General features: G+C 43.2%; 1 protein-coding gene across 2 annotated transcripts in view; it reads left to right on the top strand.

Moving 5' to 3' along the window:
* nek10 (NIMA-related kinase 10) overlaps nucleotides 1-27046 on the top strand; it is a 211732-nt gene that overhangs the window by 62608 nt on the left and 122078 nt on the right. For both annotated transcript variants that reach the window (XM_068002825.1, XM_068002817.1), the window contains exons 15-21: nucleotides 3947-4024; nucleotides 4677-4741; nucleotides 10769-10871; nucleotides 10963-11091; nucleotides 11181-11318; nucleotides 21166-21211; nucleotides 22477-22598. In XM_068002825.1, the coding sequence (XP_067858926.1) occupies nucleotides 3947-4024; nucleotides 4677-4741; nucleotides 10769-10871; nucleotides 10963-11091; nucleotides 11181-11318; nucleotides 21166-21211; nucleotides 22477-22598 (681 nt within the window). The remainder of the gene's footprint in view (nucleotides 1-3946; nucleotides 4025-4676; nucleotides 4742-10768; nucleotides 10872-10962; nucleotides 11092-11180; nucleotides 11319-21165; nucleotides 21212-22476; nucleotides 22599-27046) is intronic.

Raw genomic sequence — 27046 nt, forward strand, 5'->3', positions numbered from 1 at the left:
GTGGCACCAAGGAGCCCTAGTAAAATTGAAGTCAATGGGAATCGAGGGGAAAAGTCTCCAGTGGCTGGAGTCATACCTAGCACAAAGGAAGATGGTAGTGGTTGTTGGAGGCCAATCATCTCAGCCCCAGGACATTGCTGCAGGAGTTCCTCAGGGCAGTGTCCTAGGCCCAACCATCTTCAGCTGCTTCATCAATGACCTTCCCTCCATCTTAAGGTCAGAAATGGGAATGTTCGCTGATGATTGCACAGTGTTCAGTTCCACTTGCAACCCCTCAAATAATGAAGCAGTCTGTGCCCGCATGCAGCAAGACCTGGACAACATCCAGGCTTGGGCTGATAAGTGGCAAGTAACATTTGTGCCAGGCAATGACCATCTCCAACAAGAGACAGTCTAACCACCTCCGCTTGACATTCAACAGCATTACCATCGCTGAATCTCCCACCATCAACATCCTGGGGGTCACCATTGACCAGAAACTTAACTGGACCAGCCATATAAATATTGTGGCTACAAGAGCAGGTCAGAGGCTGGGTATTCTGCGGAGAGTGTCTCACCTCCTGACTCCCCACCATCTACAAGGCACAAGTCAGGAGTGTGATGGAATACTCTCCACTATCCTGGAAGAGTGCAACTCCAACAACACTCAAGAAGCTTGACACCATCCAGGACAAAGCAGCCCACTTGATTGGCACCCCGTCCACCACCCTAAACATTCACTCCCTTCACCACCGACGCACTGTGGCTGCAATGTGTACCATCCACAGGATGCACTACAGCAACTCGCTGAGGCTTCTTTGGCAGCACCTCCCAAACCCGCGACCTCGACCACCTAGAAGGACAAGGGCAGCAGGCACATGGGAATAACACCACCTGCACGTTTCCCTCCAAGTCACACACCATCCCGACTTGGAAGTATATTGCCATTCCTTCATTGTCGCTGGGTCAAAATCCTGGAACTCCCTTCCGAGCAGCACTGTGGGAGAACCTTCAGCAGGCGGACTGCAGCGGTTCAAGAAGGTGGCTCACCACCACCTTCTCGAGGGCAATTAGGGATGGGCAATAAATGCTGGCCTCGCCAGCGACGCCCTCATCTCATGAACGAATTTTTTTTAAAAAGTAAGCTTGTTAGGCCTGGGGGAAGCACTCCTGCGCCTCCTGGCCCACAAGCTGTGCTATAAAGGCACTTACCTGCTGTTTCGGGCCTTCTCACCTCCTCTCACGTGGCGTGAAGTAGAAGGCCCGGGAATCCCAGCCCCCAGGGGTTAAAAATGAAAAAGCTGTAAAAATGGTGGCCGCAGCCTCCTCGGAAGCTTTGTGACCGACCCGGCTCCTAAGAGCGGTTGGTCGCCCGCCCCTCGTCCTGCCTCCGTTTAGTGGGCGAGTTGGGGTCGGGTTTGATTTTCACTGCCCCCCCCCCCCCCCCCCCACCCCTTGTTCTTCTGGGTTTAAAATTTAGGCCATGGTCTTTTCTGACTTTGAGGTTTTCTATGTTCCTTTGTGTTACTAAATATTGCTAGTTTGCTGCGTAAATGCCATATAGGAGCATTTTCAAAGTCTCCTACTCCAAAAGATGTCTGAGTTTGATTTAATGGCTAGTCACCCAAGCTTGTAAAAGAAAATGCCATCAGAACTGTGGTTCCATAGTTTGAAAATCTGATGTAGGCATACATGGATCCAAATTGATTTTCAGTTTGGATGGCTTTGGATTTTACATGGCACAGCACATACTGGTTGATAGAGCTTTGAACAATATACAAAGCTGCACCTGTGTACAAAATGACCATAGCGAAACAGGACTCCAAAGCCAATAAAAAGAAGACCTGAATTTGTATTCACTCAATAATGCAGGTGTGTGTATATGACTGTGAGAACAAGTTACTGACCGCTTTCAAAGAAAACAGTAAATTCTTGCTTGCAGAGGTGGCTGCTACAAGGTCATCTGTCTTTGTTGAGGGAACATGAACCTTTATCTCCACTTAGAGCCACTTCCCAGATGGCACTGGGGTGGGATGAAAAGAAGGAAAATTCACCAGGAACTCAGGCCCTATACTCCCACCGCCATTTGCATGCAGGAAGTACCAGTTGGGCAGCAAGGCAGCGGTAGTCTTCACCACCGGTATTTTCTAGCAATGTTCACTGCAATCCTGCCTGATTTATGGTGTGAATGCGGAGGAGAATCCCTCCCCAAATTTCTTTACGTGAAAAACTGCACTGTTAGTGTTAATTTGGACTTGCAGAAATAGTAAATTTCAGGCCTTTATTATAAATCAATGGAATTTCATGTTGCATTCCAGCCAGGTGATCTTACGTACTCATCCAGAGTTTTTACCTAATGTCACTTCCCACCTTTATTGTCATTGTATTATTGTCCTATTTTTTTTAATTAGCCACATACATTAGGAATGGAATTTTTCTTCCATGATATAGATGCTCATGGATCTTGTGTTATTATGGTTCCCATACAAAGCAATTTAAGCAGTTATGACAATAATTAATTTCCTGTGGTGCAGCGACCCAAGGCAGACTAGTGACAAAACAGCAGATAGCCATACATGGTTGAGTGCATCCTACACTAGTGCTATTTTGCAGGGAAGAAACTCAGAGGGCAGGCTCCAGGTCATTTGACCTCTGTCATGGATGCCTCCTGGGCGTCTCAATCAAGTTCGAATTGATAGCGTATGCGAAAGTGCCACATGGAAAAATCCTCATCTATTTACTGAATATTATTCTTCAGATTTAACTGCAGCACAGATAATGCATTGGCAGATTGGTCTAGAAAGCTGGTCATGATGTGGAGATGCCGGTGATGGACTGGGGTTGACAATTGTAAACAATTTTACAACACCAAGTTATAGTCCAGCAATTTTATTTTAAATTCACAAGCTTTCGGAGATTTTCTCCTTCCTCAGGTAAATGTTTCAAGATCTCCTTGAAGCCTACGCATTTATACATATTGAATAATACATGGTGTTTACAGACTGCCCCTGCAACTGCCCGTTGCCAAGGCAATCACCGTGTTCAGACAGAGAGGTGTCATCTGCAGAACCCCCGAATACACATTCAACAAAAAAACAAACAGGGAAAAAAAACAGAGAAAAAAAAACACAGAGAGAGGCAGAAACATCCGGAAGGCAGAGAGAGCCAGCAAATGACCCATTATATTTGCTGGCTCTCTCTGCCTTCTGGATGTTTCTGCCTCTCTCTGTGATGGGCACCCCCCCATCTCTCAAATCTGTACTACTTTGGTATGCTCCTGTAGCGTGCAGAGGGTTGGAATGGAGAAGAAAGATTCATTAATTACCTTGCAAGGATATCTTAATTCTTTGAAGGATATACATCCTCTACACACTGCAATTCCAACCATCTATCCTCACAGGCCTTGTACAGTAATGTTAGTGTTAAGCAGGTTTCAACTTCAAACTGATGCAGGTTTGGGGACTTTATACAATACAGAAATAGGGGTATGTATGACTGCTGGTTTACAACATCATGAGGAAGTATGCCTGATCAGCACATGGATTTTCCAAGACCTTATCAAACTAGGCTATAAGTTGTGTCGAGAATACATAGTCAAAGATTGAAAAAAGCCATACCTTCTTCATCTGTGAGCCTTATGTTGACAAACTACTTGACTGTAGAGAATATCATAGCTGAGCCCGATTCTATCCTCATCCAGTGTCTTACATGTGTGCTTTCCAGCAAGGGCCACTGTAAAGCGATCAGGAGTAGAAAAGCCCTATCCTCACTAGCCAGCGTGTTGTGATGTATTGGCCCTACTGATATCCTGGCTGAGACCAGCTGATTCAGTATTGCCCAAGAATCAAACTTGGAATCTTTACCATTGGGGAAGTTCATTCTGAACATTCAGTAGAATCTCAGGAATATATTGCTTAACACCTGAAATAAATCTCTGATGTCATAGTTCTTTAAATTCTTTATGCAGGGGAATGGCATTTATGTGATAGGAAAGTTAATTCTACCAAGCAAACAAAGGAATGCATCAAAAGCAGATATCTTGCAGGTACAACACCAATTTTATTTTTCTAAAGCCGTATACTTTTGTTTATTGGGGAAAAAAACATCCACAGGAGGGTGAATTTGATTTATATGTTTCAAACAATCAATTTAGACGCTGACCGAGTTTTGCATTGTTACATGTATGAATGCAATCACTAATTAGTGTTTTCATTCTATTTACCAGCTTCTAAATGGAGCAATGAATTACATTGGGTTTCTAAGCCCCATGGTTTAAATTGGGGTGATCATACTGATGATATGTAACTGCCTCGCTTGCTGAAAATTAAGATTAATTTCTTCGATTACAACAAAAAGTGATTGCCGTAAAATATTGCAAATTGGTTTCTGTGGCTTAATTGTTCATTTATACAAACGTCTTCCTGGGAACAGTGATTTCAATGGAAGTTAGACCAAGTTTTGTTTTTAGTTGTGCAAATGTTACTATTACCAGTATGAAATTTCTGGGAAAAAATGCTTTGATTTGTCTTCATGTGTCTCAAAGTAATTGGCTGTTTTTGACTTGTTATAGTAACATACACCTTTTATTATATTCTTATAGATTTGTACTTGCCTATGTTTCAACATGTGTGATATGTCTGTTCATTTCAGTAATATGTATATACTTAGATACAATGTTTATAACTTTTTCATTACAGTGTTACGCATTTAGAGCTTTACGTTTTCTCTTCAGTATGGAAAGGAACAGACAATTGTTCAAAAGGTACAGCATATAAATGCATTGGACACTTACACAATTGAATATAGAGGTAATGCCATTGTGCCAAAATTTCAGTAACCCCTCAACCAAGTTAAAATATACAAAGTACTGTACAGTTTTTTAAAATCTCTTCTGATTTTCACCTCTTCAGAGAAGTGTCCTGTTATCTGTTTGGTACTTCATGATGGCAATGGAACTGAGATTGAAAACTTAGTACCACCAATATAAAAAAAAACAACAAAAGCTATCAAACAAGCTATAAAATCAAGATATGTAACTTGTGACAATGCCTTCTGCCACTGCTACTCTGGATAATCTGCGAGGAGGTCTGCATCAACAGCCTGGAGTTGATTCTCTGATTTGAAAAATACACTGTTCTACTAAAACATGCTTTTAAATTGCAAATTATAATTTTTTAAATCCGCAACATCATTAACTAGGGTCTGATTAGGCTGTTTTGAATTCACATATTTGATTTCTACTTTTTTGAATTTTACCAATAAAGTACACAAGAAAACACCTGGGAGCTGTGATCAATACACAAGTGAGAAGAAAAATGAGTCCTGCAATGAACACAAAAAACATTGCAACTGTTGCTATTCCTTCCAGCATGAAGAAGTGATTTCACAGATTAATAACTTGCACATTATTCATTCAATAGGCAATTCTGAATGTCTTTACTTTTCACTCATCTGACCAACAATAGAGATGTTCGTGGACTATTCTTTCCTACATTTTTATCTTCTCTACCATTTATCTCCCTCCTCACTTCTCTTTTAAGGTATTGATTCCTTACTGGTATATGGTTCCACATGCATCAGTTGTCCTCCAATACTTCAACCAAGTGGGCAATATTTTTTTGACAGTGAGTATTGACAGGTCTCTCAACTGTGGAAGATTTCGCAGCTGATTGGGATCATATGCTCGTCTATTGTTCACAAATGCACACTTTCCAGCCTGGAGAGCAGTCGAGCGGGAGCCCTGTGTGATTTTTCTACCCATCACGCCGTCCCCGCAACATCATGTACTCTTTTTTTAAAATATTCATTCTGGGCATATGACCATCATTAGCAAGGCCAGCATTTATTGCCCATCCCTAGTTGGCCTTGAGAAGGAGGCACACCACCACCTTCTCAAGGGAAACTAGGGATGGGCAATACCTATTGGCCTTGCTAGCGATCCCCATATCCCCAGAATGAATTTTTAAATATGAGGACATGTTGAACATCCTTACCCCTGCCTTGTCTGAGATCAACTTAACTCAACATAAAGAAGGAATTGTAAAAATTAACCTTGCTAATTTTTCAGTATTTATCACTCTCTTCTATTGTTGAACCACACCAACCTACTTGGCTGAACAGCTTCTTAAAATCAACTACCTGTTACAAATCAAAGATTGAATCTCAGTCATACTTGCAGCAGTCCATCTCAAATACTTAGACTGCTACAAACTGAAGGATGGACCATAAAATAACCTTTTTTTGGCTTTCCCTAAAGTTGATCCAGGTTGGAATCATGGTCTGTGGGAACCACGTGAAGGATTCACCTCCCTTTCAGGCATTTCCAATGTCTGGCACTTCATATGGTACCCTGTGGGGTACAAAAACTGTGGGAATATCGCATAGCTATTTGCTCTTTGTTTCGTAAGTGTTGTTGTAGTTTCACTATTTGTGTATTTGAAAATGTCAAAAAACACTTGATCTCATTCAGTGTTAGATCAACTTATTGTACTGGCTGACACTTTTTTGTTTCAGTCATCATTGTCCATACATATTTTTCATCAATAATCTTCAACCTGCACATGGCCCTACTCGGCACGGAGCATCAAGTATCGTTGTGTCTAACTTTGATATAGCAAAAGGGTTCAAACTTTGCCAATCCTGTAAGCATGATGCTATGTGCCAAACCTGTTTGAGATTCTTAGCCCATATCTTCTGGGACTGAATCCAGCAGATAATTAGCATGTTGCAGGATAAGAGTGAAATGAAAAGGAAATACCAAGAGATTTTCCTCCTACATCAGTTCTGCCTTTTAGCCAGTCACCACTGGCACTTTGATACCATTAGGTATCACGCAGCAGGTAGAACCCAATCTCATCTGCAAGCACTACTCCAGTTAAGAAAAACTGCAAGTTTGCAGTGGCCCCATTGATGCACGGAAACATCTCATGGCATTACCGACAGCCTAGACCACTGCTTTGTCGCCAAATGGTGCTGGCTGAAGATCTTCATCTGTGTTGGCTGGCACCAGAGGTACAGTGTTGTTGACAGTCCAATGAGACGATACCCAAGGAGGAAGAGGATAATCACCCAGAGGATCCTGTAGCATACCACTTGATGTTTGATATGTTCAACACTAAGTGTCCTAGAAGTTAGAATGTCTCAATTTGAAAGTCTTTGTATTACAGCGAGTGATATAGAAACTATAGCACAAACGGGCCATTTGCCTCAATGGTCTATGCCGGCCTTTATGCTCCACATGAGCCCCCTCCCTCCCTACGTCATCTAACCCTATCAGGATACCCTTCTATTCCTTTCTCCCTTGTGCTTATCTAGCTTGCCGTCAAATGCCTCAATGCTATTTGCCTCAACTACTACTTGTGGTAGCGTTTTCCACATTCTTACCACTCTTTGGGTAGAGAAGTTTCTCCTGAATTCCCTATTGTATTTATTAGCGACTATCTTATATTGATGACCTCTAGTTTTGGACTCCCCCACAAGTGGAAACAATTTCTCTACTTCTATCCTATCAGGTCACCCTTCAGCTTTCTCTTTTCTAGAGAAAAGAGCTCCAGCCTGTCCAGCCTTTCCTGATAAGGATATCCTCTCCGTTCTGGTATCATCCTTGTGAATCTTTCTTGCACCCTCTCCAAAGCTTCTACATCCTTTTTATAATATGGAGATCAGAACTGTGCACAATACTCCAAGTGTGGTTTAACCAAGGTTCTATACAAGCTTAACATAACTTCTTTGCTATTCAATTCTATCCCTCTAGAAATGAACCCTACTACTTGATTTGCCTTTTTTATGGCCTCATTAACCTGTGCCGCCACTTTTGGTGATTTGTGTATCTGTACCCCTAGATCCCTTTGCTCCTCTGTCCCATTCAAACTCTTATTATCCAAGCAGTATGTGGCCTCCTTCTTCTTGCCAAAATGCACCACCTCACACTTATCTATATTGAAATTCATTTGCCAATTATATGCCCATTCTGCAAGTTTATTAATGTCCCCTTGCATTTTCATGCATTCTTCCTTTGAATTAACTGCACCCTCCAATTTGGTGTAGTCTGCAAATTTTGAAATTGTACTTTTGATTCCCGAATCCAAATGTTAATGTAAATTGTGAACAATAATGGTCCCAGCACCGATCTCTGTGGAACACCACTTCCCACCTCTTGCCAGTCTGAGTAGGTACCCTTAACCCCTACTCTTTTTTGTTTTGTAGCCAGCTTGCTATCCATTCTACCACCTGTCTCTTGACTCCACATGCCATGATTCTACAAAGCGGTACATTATCGAAGGCCTTTTGAAAATCCAAATATATTACATTTATTGCATTACGCTTGTTTACCCTTTCTGTTACTTCTTCAAAGAATTCAGTAAAGTTAGTCCAGCATGACTTTCCCTTCTGAAATCCATGTTGACTATTCTTTATTATATTTTCGTTTTCTAGATGTTTTTCTATTACGTCTTTGAGTAAAGATTCCATTATCTTTCCTACCACCGATGTTAAGCTAACTGGTCTATAGTTTCCTGGACTTGTTCTATCTCCCTTTTTAAATATAGGAATAACATTAGCTGTCTGCCAGTACTCTGGCACTTTCCCTTTTCTAGTGAATTGTTAACTATCTATGTAATAGTGCCTCTGCTATCTCCTCCCTAACTTCTTTTAATATTTGCGGATGCAATCCACCCAGACCAGGGGTCTTATCCTCCCTTAGTTTGATTAGTTTATCAATCATCTCCCCTCTTTCTATCTTAAATGTTTTAATATCTTTTTCGACCTCTTCTTCTAATGTCCTGTCCATCTTGTTACTCTCCCCAATAGAAACACTTAAGGTCTAGATTATATTTAATAGATGGATTTTAGCTTGATTTTTAATTAATTATTCTGAATATTGACTTATTCAACTATTTATTTATAGTTTATAGTTAAAGATAGAATGTGTATAGCAAATTAAAGACTTAGTTTAATTTCCTCGGGTTCCACCGCAGCCGCCCACCGTGCTGACTATCACATCACCTTTTGAGATTTTTCACTGGGTTTGTTTAACTGCTCTGGTTTCCTGCTCTTTTTAACTGTTAGTGTTTGTGAAGCTTTAAGGCTTTTTAACTATCAGACTAACCACTAAAAACACTACTAACCACTAAACCAGTTAAGTGGAGGGGGACCAGTAGAGCCCCTGCTTTTTATCTTAAAGTTCCCAAATATTCAACCTTTGTGATACCCACATCTCTTTGGACCAGTGCAAAGAAGTCTGCACTGACTTTCAAAAGTGACACTTGGTCACAGCTAGAGTAAACAGGACCTCCCAGGTGTGTCGTGCCTTGGCTGACCTGCTGCACTGACCACAGATCTGAATTATATGATACTAATTTCACTGAGCTGAATTTTCTTTTCAGGTGTCATCTCCGCTTTAGGTTGTGGCAAAGACTGCTCAGCGATCCTTCAGAGAGCAATTCCTGTTGCTGGTTGAACGTACTCCAGGTCACCTCACTGCAGAAAGCAGGCTGCGGTCGATGCCCTAGACAGTCTATTAACCAGGGAATCTTGCTCTGGAGGCTTGATTAGCTGCCTTTATCTAGTTTCTCTCTGAAATTGCAGCAAAAGCTTCTCTAGATGTCCTTTAAAGCAAGGGGATCTTTGGCAAACAAATCCTGGGATAAGTTTTGCTTCAAATCCACATTGAAGTTAGCCAAAGACAGGTGCTTCCTTATAATAAGGATTCAAGCATCATGGCAGAACCAACTAATATGGACATCGAATTCATTTCATGTGCTTCCATGACTTTACAAACTGATAGCAAGCAGATTAAGAGACACATTATGAAAAGGCATTTCTATTATTTCTGGGACGAAACCTTCTAAATAAACATGAATTCCACCAACATGCAATTCACAGCTTCTGACATGCATACATTACTTTAAAAACAACCTTTATTCATCAAAACATATCCAGATAATAATTTTTGCCCATTACCTACAAAGTAACAAAATCCTTTTGTCTCTCCCAAGGGGCTTCATCTGTGCCTGCCCCTTTAATGGTGCTGGTGCCTTTAAGGCCCAGGAATCACCCAGTCTTCCTACTCTCTCCATGGTTGTGTCTAATAGTGTGCCCATGTAGCCCCTCTATTTTAATTAAGCCTGAGAACAAGTTTGGGTGCTGTGCTCTGCAGTCCAGGAGAGTGCACTTTTAGCTCTGATTAAAGGTCATTGAGCTGAAACGTTAATTCTGTTTCTATTTCCACAGGTGCTGTCTGACCTGCTGAATGGTTTCCTGCATTTTCTGTCTTTTTATTTCAGATTTCCAGCATCTGCAGTATTTTGCTTTTGCACTTTTAGTCTGCTGGAGCACTCTGCAATAATTGCTTCTGGACAGTGTTAGGAAAGGAAGATCAGTCCTATTATCCATTATCATGGTCCAAGCTTTCTTGACTGGATCTCTGGTTCAGGGAATAGATTTTTGTCAAAAAGGGTACCTTCTAAGTTGAATTAAATAATTGACCAAAATAAACTAAATATGGTTCTATGGTTCTAAACAGTTGAGTCTCTGAGAAATGTGATTGTCTTTCCAATTTGGCTTTGCTGCCCTTTACTTCAATTAGTGTATGACATTACATTCATTAGAGTAGGTTAAGTACTTGCTACAGCAAAACTCTCTTAATCTCTAACAATACATGAATAGCCCTCATGGATTTTACTGATTGTAGAAGAATACTGCGTATTTTTTCTGTTCTACAGGTTTGTTTAATTTGTTTGATGTCAAAATTCTCATGATTGACTCTCACTAATCAGATTTTTTAATGCAGGCTATTTCCTCCAGACATGTTTGAGATGTTCATTGATGTTGGACATTATGTGCGTGACATCCATGCATATGAAAACTTGGTAACTAAGTTGAACTCTTTACCTGTAAGTGAAGAACTCTAATTACATTTGGATATTTTCAAGGTTTTACCTTTCCACAGAAAGTTTGTAATCTCTCTTGCAATTTTGTGTCTAGACTGATGAACTAAAACAAATCACTGAAAATATTGAAGGAGTTAACCAAAATAAAGCTCCAACAAAATTTATCGGTAATTATGCCATTTTAGACTATCTTGGGAGTGGAGCATTTGGGAATGTTTTTAAGGTAAGCTATTCCTTGTATTGTAATGTTTTATTAGCTTTATGCTACAGAAACAATAAATGTATACTTCACATCTCTTCTTGAATTTACAGGTTAGGAAATACAGTGGACAGAATCTGCTAGCTATGAAAGAAGTTAATTTGCACAACCCAGCTTTTGGAAAAGACAAAAAAGACCGTGATAGCAGTGTGGAGAAAATTGTGTCTGAGCTAACGATAATTAGAGAACAGGTGCATTTTCTTAATTTTTTTAAAAAGTAAAAATGACTGTCCTTGTTTTGTATATAGAGTATATTGAAAAATTATTAATGGTCGTTTTCAATGAGCTGTGAGTTTGTATTAGAATGGAGACTGTCCACTGAATGGGCATTACTCCATTTATACTGAAGTTTCTAGAAAAAAATGCATCAACACATTGCGCAAATCAGATGTGAACTCAGATATAAGTGAAAAGAGGCAATTTTTGTTTTATGCTCTTAAAATATAATTCTCATTCTACCTTTTGGGTTAAATATGATTGGACAAACATATTCCTGTGATACAGAATAATCTTTGTTACCTGTGAGTTGTAAGCTTCCCAGAGTATCAGCTGGAAAAAGAACACGATTATTGCATATTAACATTATAAATCATAGACCAAATTGTATATTGAAAATTCAGTCAATATTTGTATATTTTAAAATGAAACTTATTTCTGTAAGTTATGCAGAGGTCAATTGACGAGGTTAGAGGTACAGATGCTATGGGAGGCAGAGGATGGCCTCAGTTTTGCTGACCTCCAACTGGAGAAAGTTTTGGCTCATCTAAGTCTTGATATCAGTTAGGCAATTTGAGAGTGTGGCATCAACCTTTGGGTCATTGCAGGAGACACTGAGGTAAAGCTAAGTGTCAACAGTACACATGTGGAATCTGACTCTTGATAGCATGTAGATAGTGAACAGGAATGATCTCTGGGATATACCAGAGGTGACCATGGGAGTAGAAGAGGGGAAGCAGTTGCCAACAACTTAGTGCTGGCTTGGGTGACAGCAGAATCACTCCAGAGGTAGACTGCAGAGGAGAGATATTGGAAGAGGATGGAAAGTTGGTTCTCTCCACAAGTAGTTTCCATCTTTAAATCCCCTTAATGAAATATAAAATTCATGAGGTCATTTTAGTGCCAAATGGAATATTTATTATTAAGTCAATGAGTTGATGTGAACAAAACAAATATCAAATGGATTCATCATGACACGCACGAGCATGCACAAAACCTGTTGTCATTCTGTATGGAAATTAAACCAATGGTAACCACCTCAATTCAGCACAATAGACCACAAGTGCAGAACTGTCGATGTTATCCAGAGTGGTAACTTATTCAATTCACTTAAAATCTGAATCTTGTGCACTGAAATCAATGTAGTTCTTTATACATATCTAAAATGGGAAGATAAAGCTTTTGGTAGTATTACCCTCAAAATCTATCTTCCACATTTTTTTTATTGGATGACATGTTCCAGCAATGTAATGCTGAATTAATATAACACTGCTGTAAAAAAAATTACAGTGCAACTTTTCTCTGCATTTATGGTGTTACAGTGTAGAAAGTTCAAAACAACCCATTAACTTTGTTGAGATAATGAGATTAGTTATATTTTTGGCTGAGGTAGCTCTATCTATTATTGCAGCCAAGACTCTATGCTTGGCAGTTGGATTTGGCTGAACTTCAGTTATAAAAGTTGATTGATATAATGGGAAAAAATCTTACCAATAAATAATTTGGATCTCATAAGCATGGAAACATGACAAATATTTCCAGACTTCTGGTGTGTACAGGGTTATAAAGGAATAGGATTGGTTCAGAGAAGTAAAACAAAAAATGATTTGAGGTTTTAGATCACTGAACTTGGAAGAGGAGGTAAGGAAATTAAATCACATTGTGCTAGCCAGGTCCAAATCAAGGGCCACGAAGTCTAATTCTGCAGCCTGCCGAATGTATGCCCAACATCATTGGGTGTCCTTGGCAGCTACCTGAAACAAGTGCAGTCATTATTTAAATATGTTAATTAGGGTCCTGTGCCTCTTTCTTGAAATTGGTGTCTGCACGCATCTGAAACATCACTTCCTTAACCCACCCAGCAAATCATGGCAGAAACAGTTGGTAAGCAGCTTTCGCAAACAGTATTTAAAGAGTTCCTCACTTTATTAAGTCTCTGGTTAATTGTTTTATGCTTCTAGGATGCTTTTGGGCTAGGTTTTTGGCTTTTTTAGCAAATGTTTGTCTTTTGAGATACATTTGCAGACTGAATTTGTAGAGAGCAGGAAGTGTTTCACAGGATTTGCTTGTTCTCAATTGGTAAACATGAGTGTGCTGCTGGGCTTACACTTGAGGCTCCAAAATCAGGAGGAGGAGGAGGAGGAGGAGGAGGAGGGGGAGGGGGAGGGGGAGGAGGAGGCTGCAGCTGCTGCACAGGTTGCAAGAAGAGGGTAAAGGAGGCAAGGACACAGAAGGCATTTCAGCATGCAAGTATTGAGAAACAGAACATCATACCTGAACCTCACAGGAGCAGTATGAAAGGCAGCTGTGTTTCAACAGGGAGACAGTCACCTGGTGGGGCAAGAATTGGAGCCCCACATCAAGGCATGTACTGCACAGTGTGTGACAGTGAAGGTTATCGTGGCTGTAAATATTAGACTTCTGGTGACATCAGCAACATCAGTGAGTTTGCTGTGCATATGGTGATCTGGCAGGTCACTGCTGCACTGTTTGCAAGATGTCAACAGCTCCCTTTGGAGGTTGACAAGCAGGAAAAATCAGCACTGGGATTTGCTGGATTCCCACAGGTGCTTGGCATCATAGATTGCACACACGTAGCCCCGATCACGAACCAGCACTTCTTCTCCACAGGAATGGCTGCCTTTCACTCAGTGTTCAACTTGTTTGTAACCACAGCGCGTCATGCAGGTCTGTGCCCGGTTTCCTGGCAATAGTCATGATATTTTCACACTGCGTCAGTCCTTAATTCTCCCTCTGTTCCACCCAGGCCATCGGATGGCAGGCTGGCTACTGGGGGACAAGGGCTATCCCCTCACTAACAGACTCATGACTCCTCTCAGGAACCCAGGCATAGATGTGGAGCCCTGATTATAATGACAGCCATGCAACAAGAGTTCCGATTGAGCAAACCATTAGCATCCAGAAACAATGGTTCCGCTGTCTGGACAGCTCAGGAGGAGTCCTTGAGTACAGCCCAGAGCGAGTCTCAAGATTCATAATCATTTTCCGTGTGTTTCACAATCTTGCAATAGAATGTGCAATTTGCCTGGTAGCTTTCTGAGAAGGAAGAGGAGCGGAAAGATGAAGAAGGGGGTGAGGAACTGGAAGATGCAGAAGAAGAGCACTGCCCAGCTGTGCTGCGAGCTGCAAGGCAGAAAATTACTGAGGCGAGATTCTCCTGAACCCCCCCCATTCCCTTCCCAATGCGCCAGAACTCCCTCCTTTCATCAAGCCCAGTCCTGACACCCATCATTGCCCTCAAACTGTACAACTTCATGAGTGATCCTGTTACATCACTAAGATGATGAAGATGAAGATCAACAACTATACCAAAACAAATTATTTTACTTCACTACTTTGACATAATTTACACTTATCTATAAATCACCCGAGTGCCTGTCTTGTGTGCTCGGTTACCTATTCTAGTGCTCCTACGAGGTGGTTCCCCAGTGGCTACAGTTTGGGAGATAGAAGGCTGCAGAATTTTCACTGAGGGCACTTGAGATGGCCATGGTGGGCAACCTGGAGGGGCTGTTGTCATTGAGGACCAGGCTGCTGGGACTTGGCTGCTGGCCCAGCATGGCTCTCCCATGGAGCAAATGGCACTCTGCGTGTTTAGCCTCAACACTCACTGCCCTGTGTGAGAACACAGTGTACGCATGCTGGGAGGCTCTGGAAGCTGCCATCCATGCTTTCTTTCAGGCTTTGTAAACCAGAGGAGATGATAGCCCCAGATCCAAAATGGCAGCAGTTTGAGCTCCCATTGAAGATTTCAGAGTTGTTACCAGAGGCTCCATCATTGTGGGGCCCTCTGCAGTGCTCATAGAGCTGACCACTCGCTCCGTGTTTGAATGCATGGTCTTGATACCATGTGCAAAGGCAGCAAACAGGTTGGACCTGGACTTCTCCATGCTCTCTGTCGTTATGCACAAGCTTGCAGGCAGGCAGATCAGTGTACTTAGAATGTATGGTGGGGCCTCAATGTTTTCATCTGTACCTTCTACAGCAGGGCTAGGATGTGAGCTATCCCCACAGCGAGCTACTTCCTGGGCAGTCCTATCCCCCTGCCTTGTACCTGCGCACTAGTGCTGGGTGCATCTTCCGTGCACACCCCTCTATCCACCTGTCTGAACTACGCAGGGTGCCAGTCTCTGAGCTGGTGTCTGCAAGTGCAAGATCAAGTGACCCTCCTCCTCCTTCTGCTCCCTGGGGGCTGTGTGGAGCTTCTGGACCTGAAATGGGACAACAGTTAGCATTTGTTGGCATAGGTAAACAGAGACCGATGAGTGGCTTCTGAAAGCAGCAGCAATTTGTCATGCATAGTATATGAGGGTGAGTCTTAAGTGAGAAGGGAATGAGGGGAAGGTGGTTTAAAATCCTGAGGGACTTATCCTCCAGCTTTTCCAGACACCACACTCCTGATGCACCCCCTGACATAAAAGATCCCATGGCACAATACGAAGAAGAGCTGCAGAGTCCTCCTGGTGTCCTGGACAACATTTATCCCTCAACCAGTACCATCAAAAACTGATTATCTGGTCATATATCTCATTGCTGCTTGTCGAACCTTGCTGTGTGCAAGTTGGCTGCTGCATTTGCCTGCATTGCAACAGTGATTACGCTTCAAATGTACTTCATTAGCTGTGAAGCACTTTGAGACGTTCTGAGGTTGTATAAATGCAAGTTCTTTCTTTACTGTGTAATCTAATTCTAAATATGAAATCTGTCAATGTAAAAGGGCTGATTTTAGGTCCAATTGCCTTGGATGGCAGAGGATGCCTCAGATCAGGTACATATGAACATACAAACATACGAATTAAGAGCCGGAGTAGGCCATTCGGCTCCTTGAGCCTGCTCTGCCATTTGATAAGATCATGGCTGATCTGATTGTGACCTCGACCCTACTTTCCTGTCAACCTACTATAACCTTTGACTCCCTTGTTAATCGGGAATCTATCCAATTCAGCCTTAAAAATGTTCAGTGTCCCTGCCTCCACCGCTCTCTGGGGAAGGGAGTTCCACAGATTCATGACCCTCAGAGAAAAAATGTCTCCTTATCTCTGTCTTAAATGGGAGACCCCTTATTTTTAAACTGCGGCCCCTAGTTCTAGTCTCTTCCACAAGGGGAAACATCCACTCAGCATCTACCCCTTCAAGTCCCCTCAGGATCTTATGTTTCAATAAGATCACACCTCATTCTTCTAAACTCCAATTTATACAGGCCCAACTTGTCCAACCTTTCCTCATAAGATAACCCCTCATCCCAGGAATCAGTCGAGTGAGCCTTCTCTGAACCGTCTCCAAAGCAATTATGTCCTTCCTTAAATAAGGAGAACAAAACTGCACACAGTATTCTAGATGTGGTCTCACCAATGCCCTGTATAACTATTGTAAACAATTTTACAACACCAAGTTATAGTCCAGCAATTTTATTTTAAATTCACAAGCTTTCGGAGATTTTCTCCTTCCTCAGGCAAATGTTTCAAGAGCTATATGTATAACTATAGCAAAACATCTATGATGACCCATTTATGCCTACTCTCTGTTTCCTGTTAGCTAACCAATCCTTTATCCATGCTAATATGTTACCCCCGACGCCATGACCTCTTATTTTGTGTAGTAGCCTTTGATGTGGCACCTTGTCAAAAGCCTTCTGGAAATCCAAGTACACCACATCCACAGGATCCCCTTTATCCACGTTGCTTATTACTTCCTCAAAGAACTCTAATAAATTAGTCAAACACGATTTGCCTTTCACAAAGCTGTGTTGACTCTGCCTGATTGTATTGAGATATTCCAAGTGCCCTGCTATATCCTCCTTAACAATAGATTCTAGCATTTTGCCTATGAAAGATGTTAAGCTAACTGGCCTGTAGTTTCCTGCTTTCTGTCTCCCTCCTTTCTTGAATAGAGGAGTTACATTTGCTATTTTCCAATCTGATGGGACCCTTCCAGAATCGAGGGAATTTTGGAAAATTAATACCAATTAATACGATCTCTGCAGCCACTTCTTTTAAGACCCTAGGATGAAGTCCATCAGGACCTGGGGATTTGTCAGCTTTTAGTTCGAATAATTTTTTTCAAAACCCATTCCCTGGTGATTGTAAATGTTTTAAGTTCCTTCCTCCCTTTCATCTCTTGATTCACAATTATTTCTGCATGTTATTTGTATCTTTTACAGTGAAGACAGACGCAAACATGGGCAAGGAAACCTCCTGCTGATTACCACCTACTGCCCTCCCTCAGCTGATGAATCAGTCCTCCTCCGTGTTGAACACCACTTGGAGGAAGCACTGAGGGTAGCAAGGGCACGCAATGTACTCTGGGTTGGGGACTTCAATGTCCATCACCAAGTGTGGCTCGGTAGCATCGCTACTGACCGAGCTGGCCGAGTCCTGAAGGTCATAGCTGCCAGACTGGGCCTGCGGCAGGTAGTGAACGAACCAACACGAGGGAAAAACTTACTTGACCTCGTCCTCACCAATTTACCTGTCGCAAATACATCTGTCCATGACAGTATTGGTAGGAGTGACCACCGCACAGTCCTCGTGGAGATGAAATCCCGTCTTCGCACTGAGGATACCATCCAACGTGTTGTGTGGCACTATCACCGTGCTAAATGGGATAGATTCAGAACAGATCTAGCAGCTCAAAACTGGGCATGCATGAGGTGCTGTGGGCCATCAGCAGCAGCAGAATTGTATTCCAGCACAATCTGTAACCTCATGGCCCGGCATATTCCTCACTCTACCATTACCAACAAGCCAGAGGATCAACCCTGGTTCAATGAGGAGTGTAGAAGAGCATGTCAGGACGTACCTAAAAATGAGGTGCCAACCAGACGTACCTAAAAATGAGGTGCCAATCTGGTGAAGCTGCAACTCATGACTACATGCATGCTAAACAGCGGAAGCAAGATGCTATCGACAGAGCTAAGCGATTCCACAACCAACTGATCAGATCAAAGCTCTGCAGTCCTGCCACATCCAGTCGTGAAGGATGGTGGACAATTAAACAACTAATGGGAGGAGGAGGCTCTGCAAACATCCCCCATCCTCAATGATGGCGGAGTCCAGCACCTGAGTGCAAAAGACAAGGCTGAAGCATTTGCAACCATCTTCAGCCAGACGTGCCGAGTGGATGATCCATCTTGGCCTCCTCCCGATATCCCCACCATCACAGAAGCCAGTCTTCAGCCGATTCGATTCACTCCACGTGATATCAAGAAACGGCTGAGTGCATTGGATACAGCAAAGGCGATGGGCCCCGACAACATCCCGGCTGTAGTGCTGAAGTCTTGTGCTCCAGAACTAGCTGTGCCTTTAGCCAAACTGTTCCAGTACAGCTACAACACTGGCATCTACCCAACAATGTGGAAAATTGCCCAGGTATGTCCTGTTCACAAAAAGCAGGACAAATCCAATCCGCCCCATCAGTCCACTCTCAATCATCAGCAAAGTGATGGAAGGTGTCGTCGACAGTGCTATCAAGCGGCACTTACTCACCAATAACCTGCTCACCGATGCTCAGTTTGGGTTCCGCCAGGACCACTCTGCTCCAGACCTCATTACAGCCTTGGTCCAAACATGGACAAAAGAGCTGAATTCCAGAGGTGAGGTGAGAGTGACTGCCCTTGACATCAAGGCAGCATTTGACCAAGTGTGGCACCAAGGAGCCCTAGTAAAATTGAAGTCAATGGAAATCAGGGGGAAATCTCTCCAGTGGCTGGAGTCATACCTAGCAAAAATGAAGATGGCAGTGGTTGTTGGAGGCCAATCATCTCAGCCCCAGGACATTGCTGCAGGAGTTCCTCAGGGCAGTGTCCTAGGCCCAACCAGCTTCAGCTGCTTCATCAATATGGTCAGAAATGGGGATGCTCGCTGATGATTGCACAGTGTTCAGTTCCATTCACAACCCCTCAAATAATGAAGCAGTCCGAGCCCACGTGCAGCAAGACCTGGACAACATCCAGGCGTTGGCTCATATGTGGCAAATAACATTCGTGCCAGACAAGTGCCAGGCAATGACCATCTCCAACAAGAGGGAGTCTAATCAACTCCCCTTGACATTCAACGGCATTACCATCGCCGAATCTCTCACCATCAACATCCTGGGGCTCACCATTGACCAGAAACTTAACTGGACCAGCCATATAAATACTGTGGCTACAAGAGCAGGTCAGAGGTTGGGTATTCTGCAGTCACCTCCTGACTCCCCAAAGCCTTTCCACCATCTACAAGGTACAAGTCAGGAGTGTGATGGAATACTCTCCACTTGCTTGGATGAGTGCAGCTGCAACAACACTCAAAAAGCTCGACACCATCCAGGACAAAGCAGCCCGCTTGATTGGCACCCCTTCCACCACCCTAAACATTCACTCCCTTCACCACCGGCGCACCATGGCTGCAGTGTGTACCATCGACAGGATGCACTGCAGCAACTCACCAAGGCATCTTTGACAGCACCTCTCAAACTGCAACCTCTACCACCTAGAAGAACAAGAGCAGCAGGCACATGGGAACAACACCACCTGCACATTCCCCTCCAAGTCACACACCAACCCGACTTGGAAATATATCGCCGTTCCTTCATCGTCGCTGGGTCAAAATCCTGGAACTCCCTTCCTAACAGCACTGTGGGAGAACCTTCACCACACAGACTGCAGCGGTTCAAGAAGGCGGCTCACCACCACCTTCTCAAGGGCAATTCGGGATGGGCAATAAATGCTGGCCTCACCAGCGAAGCCCACATCCCGTGAACGAATAAAAAAAAAAAATATCTGTTCAATTCATCCGCCATTTCCTTATTCTCCATTATTCCTTCCCTAGACTCACTCTCTCGAGGACCAATGTTCACTTTACTTACTCTTTTCCTTTTTAAATACCTGTAGAAATTCTTACTATCTGTTTTTATATTTCTAGTTAGCTTTCTTTCGTATTCTAATTTCTTCATCTTTATTATTCTTTTCGTCATTCTTTGCTGTTTTTTATATTCTGTCCAATCTTCTGACCTGCCACTAATCTTCGTGGAATTGTATGCTTTTTCTTTCAATTTGATATTATCTTTAACTTCCTTAGTTAGCCACTGATGGTACGTCCTTCCCCCTAGAGTCTGTATTTCTCACTGGAATGTATCTTTGCTGTCATGAAATATCTCATTAAATGTCTGCCACTGCATCTCTACTGGACATATCCCTTAACCTAATTTCCCAGTTCACTTCATGCTTTGTCTTCATGCTCTCATAATTGCCCTTATTTAAGTTGAAAACACTAGTCTTAGACTTGCCCTTCTTTCCCTCAAACTGAATGTGAAATTCAATCATATTGTGATCACTGCTACCTAGAGACTCCTTTACAATGAGGTCATTAATTAATCCTGTCTCATTACACATTACCAGATCTAGAATAGAATAGGCTATAGAACGTGCTGCTCTAAGAAACTGTCCTGAAAGCACTCTATGAACTCATCTTCCAGGCTACCTTTGCCAATCAGATTCTTCCAATTTATATGTAGATTAAAATCACCCATGATTATCGCTGTCACACAATGAAACAATCAAATCAATTGCAGAAACTACAAGTATATTTCAGATGGTACAAAATGCTCAAAACAAACTAGTGATTGGTATATATTTAAATAAAAATCTGTCTTGGATAACATTTACATTTTAATAGCTTCTTTAAAAAGAATAACACCACAATTGGACTTTATAACATGAAGACTATGGACTGAACAGTAGTGCACAGGGCTCAGCAAAAATAATTGTTAAGCTAGTTTGTTTTAGATTAATTTCTGGTAATGCAACATATTTATCTTTTGCAGCTCCATCATCCAAATGTAGTGAGATATTACAAGACTTTTGTAGAAAGTAAGTATAATTTTGCATATAAAAGAGAAAAGACTGGCATAACAATGTACTTATTTTCTTATTTAAATATTTTACTTCATTTATGCTATTGCATATTCATATTGTTGGATCATAATGTATTTGAACCCCAGAAATTCAACTACAGTATATTTGCATATAAATATGCAGTGGCCCTGTAAATTATAAATACAAATGTGTCTTGTCTTAAATTAAACCTTTAGAAATGTAAACTATGTCACTGAAGATGGTGTGGAGATGCCGGTGATGGACTGGGGTGGACAAATGTAAGGAGTCTTACAACACCAGGTTATAGTCCAACAGCTTTATTTGGAATCACAAGCTTTCGGAGCTTTCCTCCTTCATCAGGTGAGTCACCTGACGAAGGAGGAAAGCTCCGAAAGCTTGTGATTCCAAATAAAGCTGTTGGACTATAACCTGGTGTTGTAAGACTCCTTACTGAAGATGGTGATTGCCCTGGTAAAACTTCAAAAATATAACTTTGTGACATGCTCCTTTTTGTCATGTGATGAAGCACATTATTACTATTTTAATCATAATGTTTGTACCATCCTTCTAATTGTCACAAGATAGACTTTCATTGAAGTATATCTGCAGCAAATATAGGTTTTATAACGAATATAATGATATGAAATATCATATGGCTAATAGTGCATTAGAAGAGAGAGAATATCCATGGAAGTCAGGCTCTTTTAGACATGAATGTCTGCTGGGTATGGCGCTGAATCCAAGGATAAATTCTGTGACCATGTGGCAAATGTGTGTACAGTCTCATCCCACATCCTTCGATATGGTACTTATTTTATTTGCCTTGGAAAGATGAAAAATTGACCAAATAATGTTGGGATTCAAACTCAGGACCTCCTGGCCTCAAGTTTGAACTTCAACCCACTAAGTTACCCGATGCTTAGTATGTTATGTAAGCTACCACACTATAGCAAAATTTCAGATTCACACCATCTTAACAAACATTGAGGTTTATTGTCAGTTTGTTGACTGCCTTATATATTTTCACCTGCCTGTTAAATATATATCTGATAATTTACTGTAGGAATAACAATTTTCAGATTTATCTTAGCTGATAATTCCTTTCATTTTTCTTTTGTTTTGCCAATTTTCTCACCAGAACGCTACAGAAATGTTTTGTCAAAAATTACATATATTTCTGGCATATTGACAGAGGGTGAAATAAGGATAGTTCTGTACTTCTGTCTAAAGATTCTGTTATATATTGGTGTTCTTTGTAGATGACAGATTGTATATAGTTATGGAATTGATTGAAGGAGCACCCCTTGGTGAGCACTTTAATTCCCTCAAGGAAAAGCAGCAAGAGTTTACAGAAGAAAGAATATGGAATATATTTATACAAGTAAGAATCTTTAATGTTCTTTATATGTTGTAATGATCTTAACACTGAAATGGAGGGTACACTGGAGACTCATTGGATAAGATGGGCTCGATTTTAAAGCGGAACTGCGTTGGGGTGGGGGGGGGGGGGTCAAGAAAATCGGGATTTCCAGGAGTGGGCAGAAATCCCGGCTCCAACACGCCTAAGAACGCGCACGACCCAGAGTCATCTGGGTGCACATGCCGTTCCTGAACCCGGAAGTCCCGCCAGCAATTAAAGTTGGCTGGACAATATTTAACAAAGAATTCAAGAAGTTAAAGTACTTGAAATGTACATAAATCTAATTGAGTGAAAGCAAGCGATTTCAACGCTGACTCAGCGTGTTCCCCGTGCGGTGTGAAACATGCCATGGGGAACGAGTCGTGTTTCAGCCGGCAGCCATTTGGACATTTAAATTCCTGTTTGACAGTTGGGGATAAAAGGTGAGTTATTGCAGCAGGGCACTCAGTTCTCTCAGACAAACTTTTGACTGGGAGATCTTCGTGTTTACACTGAAAATTCTTGGTTTCCACTCAGAATTGTTCTGTTTACACATAATTACCAACTTTTTGGACCCCCTCAAACTGACACCTTCAGGATGGGGGGCGCGATGGCTGCATTCACCAGTACATCTGAGGACGAGCAACATCACCATCCTCGCCAGGCACGGCGTGCACCTCCGCTACTTGTAGCTCCACAACACTGTGCTGCACCACAGGCACCTGCACAAGAGCACAGGGGAACAACAGAGGGAGCGATGTCGCAGGAGGCAGTACTCTCGTCAGAGTTTACAGACCGAGGCTCAGCTTCCTGGACCTCTCTGAGAAGCAGTGCATATGGAGGCTGAGAGCGAGTCGCCAGGTGGTCGCAGACATCTGCAGCCTCCTTCATGCCAAGCTGCTCCCGGCTGGGCCTGGCCACATCTCATTACCTATCGTAGTTAAAGTGACCAATGCCCACAATTTCTTCGTCTCCGGATTATTCCAGGGTGCCACTGGTGACTTCGCTGGGGTCCCTCAGTCATCTGCACACAAGTGCATAAGGCAGGTCACCGATGGCTTGTTTCGCAGAGCCTTGCAATACGTCAACTTCCCCATGGATGACCTCAGCCAGACAGAGAGGGCAGTGGGATTCCATTCTGTGGCTGGCTTCCCACGTGTACAGGGTGCGATCGATGCGAGCACTTCAATACGCACTAGCGAGAGTGGTTCGCATTATAGTAGTATGTTCTGTCCTGGTGCAACAGAGAGGGGCATTGGTTGATGAGGCCCCATGCCCTCAGCCACCATCCACACCTGCCATCCACATTGAGGAGGAGGATGAACCCATGGGCAGAGCAGCTGCTCACCTGGCTCATGAGGCCAGGGAGTCACTCATATGTGAACGGTTCTCATAAGATTAGAAAGTGAGAAGAGTCCAATCCGCACACCACCTGGAAAGAGCAGCGCCAAAACCAGCACCCCACCCACCAAACTTGCACAAAACAGTCCTGCAACTGCACATACACTCACTGTAAAGCGACTCACTGGGTGGCATCAAGTGTCGCTGTTCACAATGAAGCACATGTAAGGGCGCTATCTCAAAAGCCAGTCAAGGATGGGCAAGACGTGGCCGTAGTGGTGAGAGTTATAACATTTAATGTGACTTAAATAAAAAAACAAATATAAATGAAAAACATGACCGTCTGTCACACACCCTTGTGCATACCCTTCATGATCACAAATCCTTATTCTTTCTCTTCCTAACACTTCTATGTGGTGCATTCCCTGTGGCTGCAGCAGAGGTAGTGGCAGGTTGCTCATGTCCATGGCCGGACTGCTTAGATGCTTTCGGCCTAGGTGCTCCGGGTTTAGGAGTCCGTGAGGGCCCCTCCAAAGACTGCTCCACCTGCACCTGTGCAGGGGCAGACTCAGCATTGTGAGTACTGGTTGAGAGGGATGCAACGGGTGAGACGTCGGAGCACTTTATAAGTGACGTCCCTACTTCCCCTGTCCCCTTTCACCACCATCCCTCTCCTGGACCAGGCCCACATCACTTCTACCACCCTGCTGGAAAATAGTTTGGAGGACATGTCTGATGCCTTCTAAGCCCAGTTGTAAAGTTTCTGTCTGCCTGTTTAAGGTGGCAGAATGTTGTTCACCATGAATCCGAGCGGCCGTTGTCAGGGCCTGACTGGACTCATTTGTGAGCTGTGCTTGAAGCTCAACCGAGGCTAGCCTTCTCTCCATCGCAGACATTTCCGCAGTTACGTGCGACACTTCGTCAGACAGTTGCTCACGTCCCTGTGACACTATCTCAGAGATTCCCTCCCGTACATGTGCCACTATTCCACTAATGCAGCAGTTAGACTCCTCCATCCTCTGCGCTATTGTGGAGTGTGTGTGTGGCACTTGTTCCAGTACTTCGCAAATGTGCTGTTGTCCCTCGATCATTCTCCTTTTACAGGATGGCCCCCGGGGTTCAGCTTCTGCGTCCAGCTGAGCAGAGCCTGGAGAGGAGTGCGCCCACTGACGCGGACTCTCCACAGCTGCTCCTGCCACCAGTGTCTGCTCTTGGCTCACTTGTGTGTGGTGACTCACCAGGTCCCAACCCAATTAACTGAATACTCGGACCCACCGAGGTGTGAGAATCTGCGCTGGTGCATGGCTCGCTAAGATGTGACACTGCGCCCTCAGAGGCCGGGACCTCCTCTGAAGAATCACCCTCTGCTGTCACTGCGGTCGTTGAAGGGCCTGGAAGAGAATAGAAGGCAATATTAAGCATCATCACAGATGTGTCATGTTGCGATGAGCATACTGAGGTGTTCCACATTGCAAGCATTGTTAACATCAATTCATGTTGTGTGTGATGAATGTTAAAGTTGTGTCACCAGACATTTGTGGGGTGCCAGTCTCGGCATCCCCGATTCACAGGCACTTGAGAGTGCGGCTGATCTGCAGGGCCTCCTCCTCCGCCTCTCTACTTGTTGTAGCCCCCCCCAGTCCTCGCACTCTCTCGTGCATTTTGCGCTCTCTTCTCCGAGAAGGGGAGAAAGTACAGACGTTTGAGTGAGTGATGGTGAAGTGGTCAACCGATGAATGCATTACTTTGGGTGAGGCTGACCGTGAAAGAGGTGCATCAGGGGGTGATTATGAGATAGAGACATCACAATGGATCAGGACTGGGGAGAGTGGTAGTGGTGGGGTCACAAATGGGGAGGTGAGGAGTGCTCAGGAAGTGCCGGTAAGTTGAGGATGTGCTTTAAGTGGGTGTGAGGCGTGATGAGATAGAGTAGTCTTGGCAGTGCAGAATGAAATGCGGGGTGGGTGATGTGCAAAGCGGAATGCAGGAGAATCAGTAAGTGTACTCGCTTTTGCTGACCTAGTTAGGTCATTGAAACGCTTCCTGCACTGGACCCAGGTGCAGCAGATGTTGCCACTACTGGTGACCTCTTCTGCCGCCTCAAGACAGGCCTTGGTTGCAGAGGCAGGGCGCTTCCTCCTGTCAGCCGGGTAAAATAGTTCCCTCTTCCTCCCCACCCCACCAGTAGGAGCTGAAGTAAGGCATTGCTGAATCTTGGAGCGGCCTTGCCCCTCTGCTGCTCCATTGGGTCTCCTTGCTCTTTGCTCCAGCAAAATCCATCAGTGCAATGGCCCTTTAAATGTAGACGCTCCAGCTGATAGCCTGCCATGCGGCGCGCAGTCCGCCCACTGCGCAGTTTTCAGACGGCAAATTTGGAAACAAGGTTAAGGGGCACCAATGAAGTCACGATCAGGTGGGGAATGGTAAGTTATTATTCGGGTTTGCCGCGTGCCTATTGACCGCCCCCCCCCCACTGCCATCCCGCCGCCCTTTTAAAATCGAGCCCAATATTTGTTCAAGAACAAAATTAACAAACGTGAATCTGATCTGATACGGGGTTTGAACAATGAATTTAATAAATATTCTTTCTAATATTTATCCTTGGTGTGTTTTCTGTTTCTACTGCAGTTTAGATTTATGCCAATATTTTCAGTAAAGCCCACCAGAGGTACTGAGACTTTGATACTTGCTGCTATCAAAAGTCAATCAAATTCACAAGTGACAGTAATAGGGAAGCTGATCATTTTATGTCACCTTTTAAGATACTACATGATGAGCACTGAACCTACACACGATTTGGGTTAAAAACACCATTCAGTCATGCCAAGGAGTACATAGTTAGCTTATCTCTGTGACACTTCCTTTATGCAGATTGTAAACTGAACGAATTGTGTATACACTTTACTAGAGGAGATGGCACTTGAGTAGAGGGCAAACTGTTTTGATATTGGAGGAGCCAGTGTTAGTTTTTTTTCTGGAATCTTGTATAGGGTAATCTGAAGTATATGTCTCTTATAGACATGCCACATGACTCCCATATGATAAATGTAATATGGCTACGAATGGCATGTGCACCAATGTTTTTTTTT

Source organism: Heptranchias perlo, chromosome 2 (assembly GCF_035084215.1).
Source record: "Heptranchias perlo isolate sHepPer1 chromosome 2, sHepPer1.hap1, whole genome shotgun sequence".
NCBI lineage: Eukaryota > Metazoa > Chordata > Chondrichthyes > Hexanchiformes > Hexanchidae > Heptranchias > Heptranchias perlo.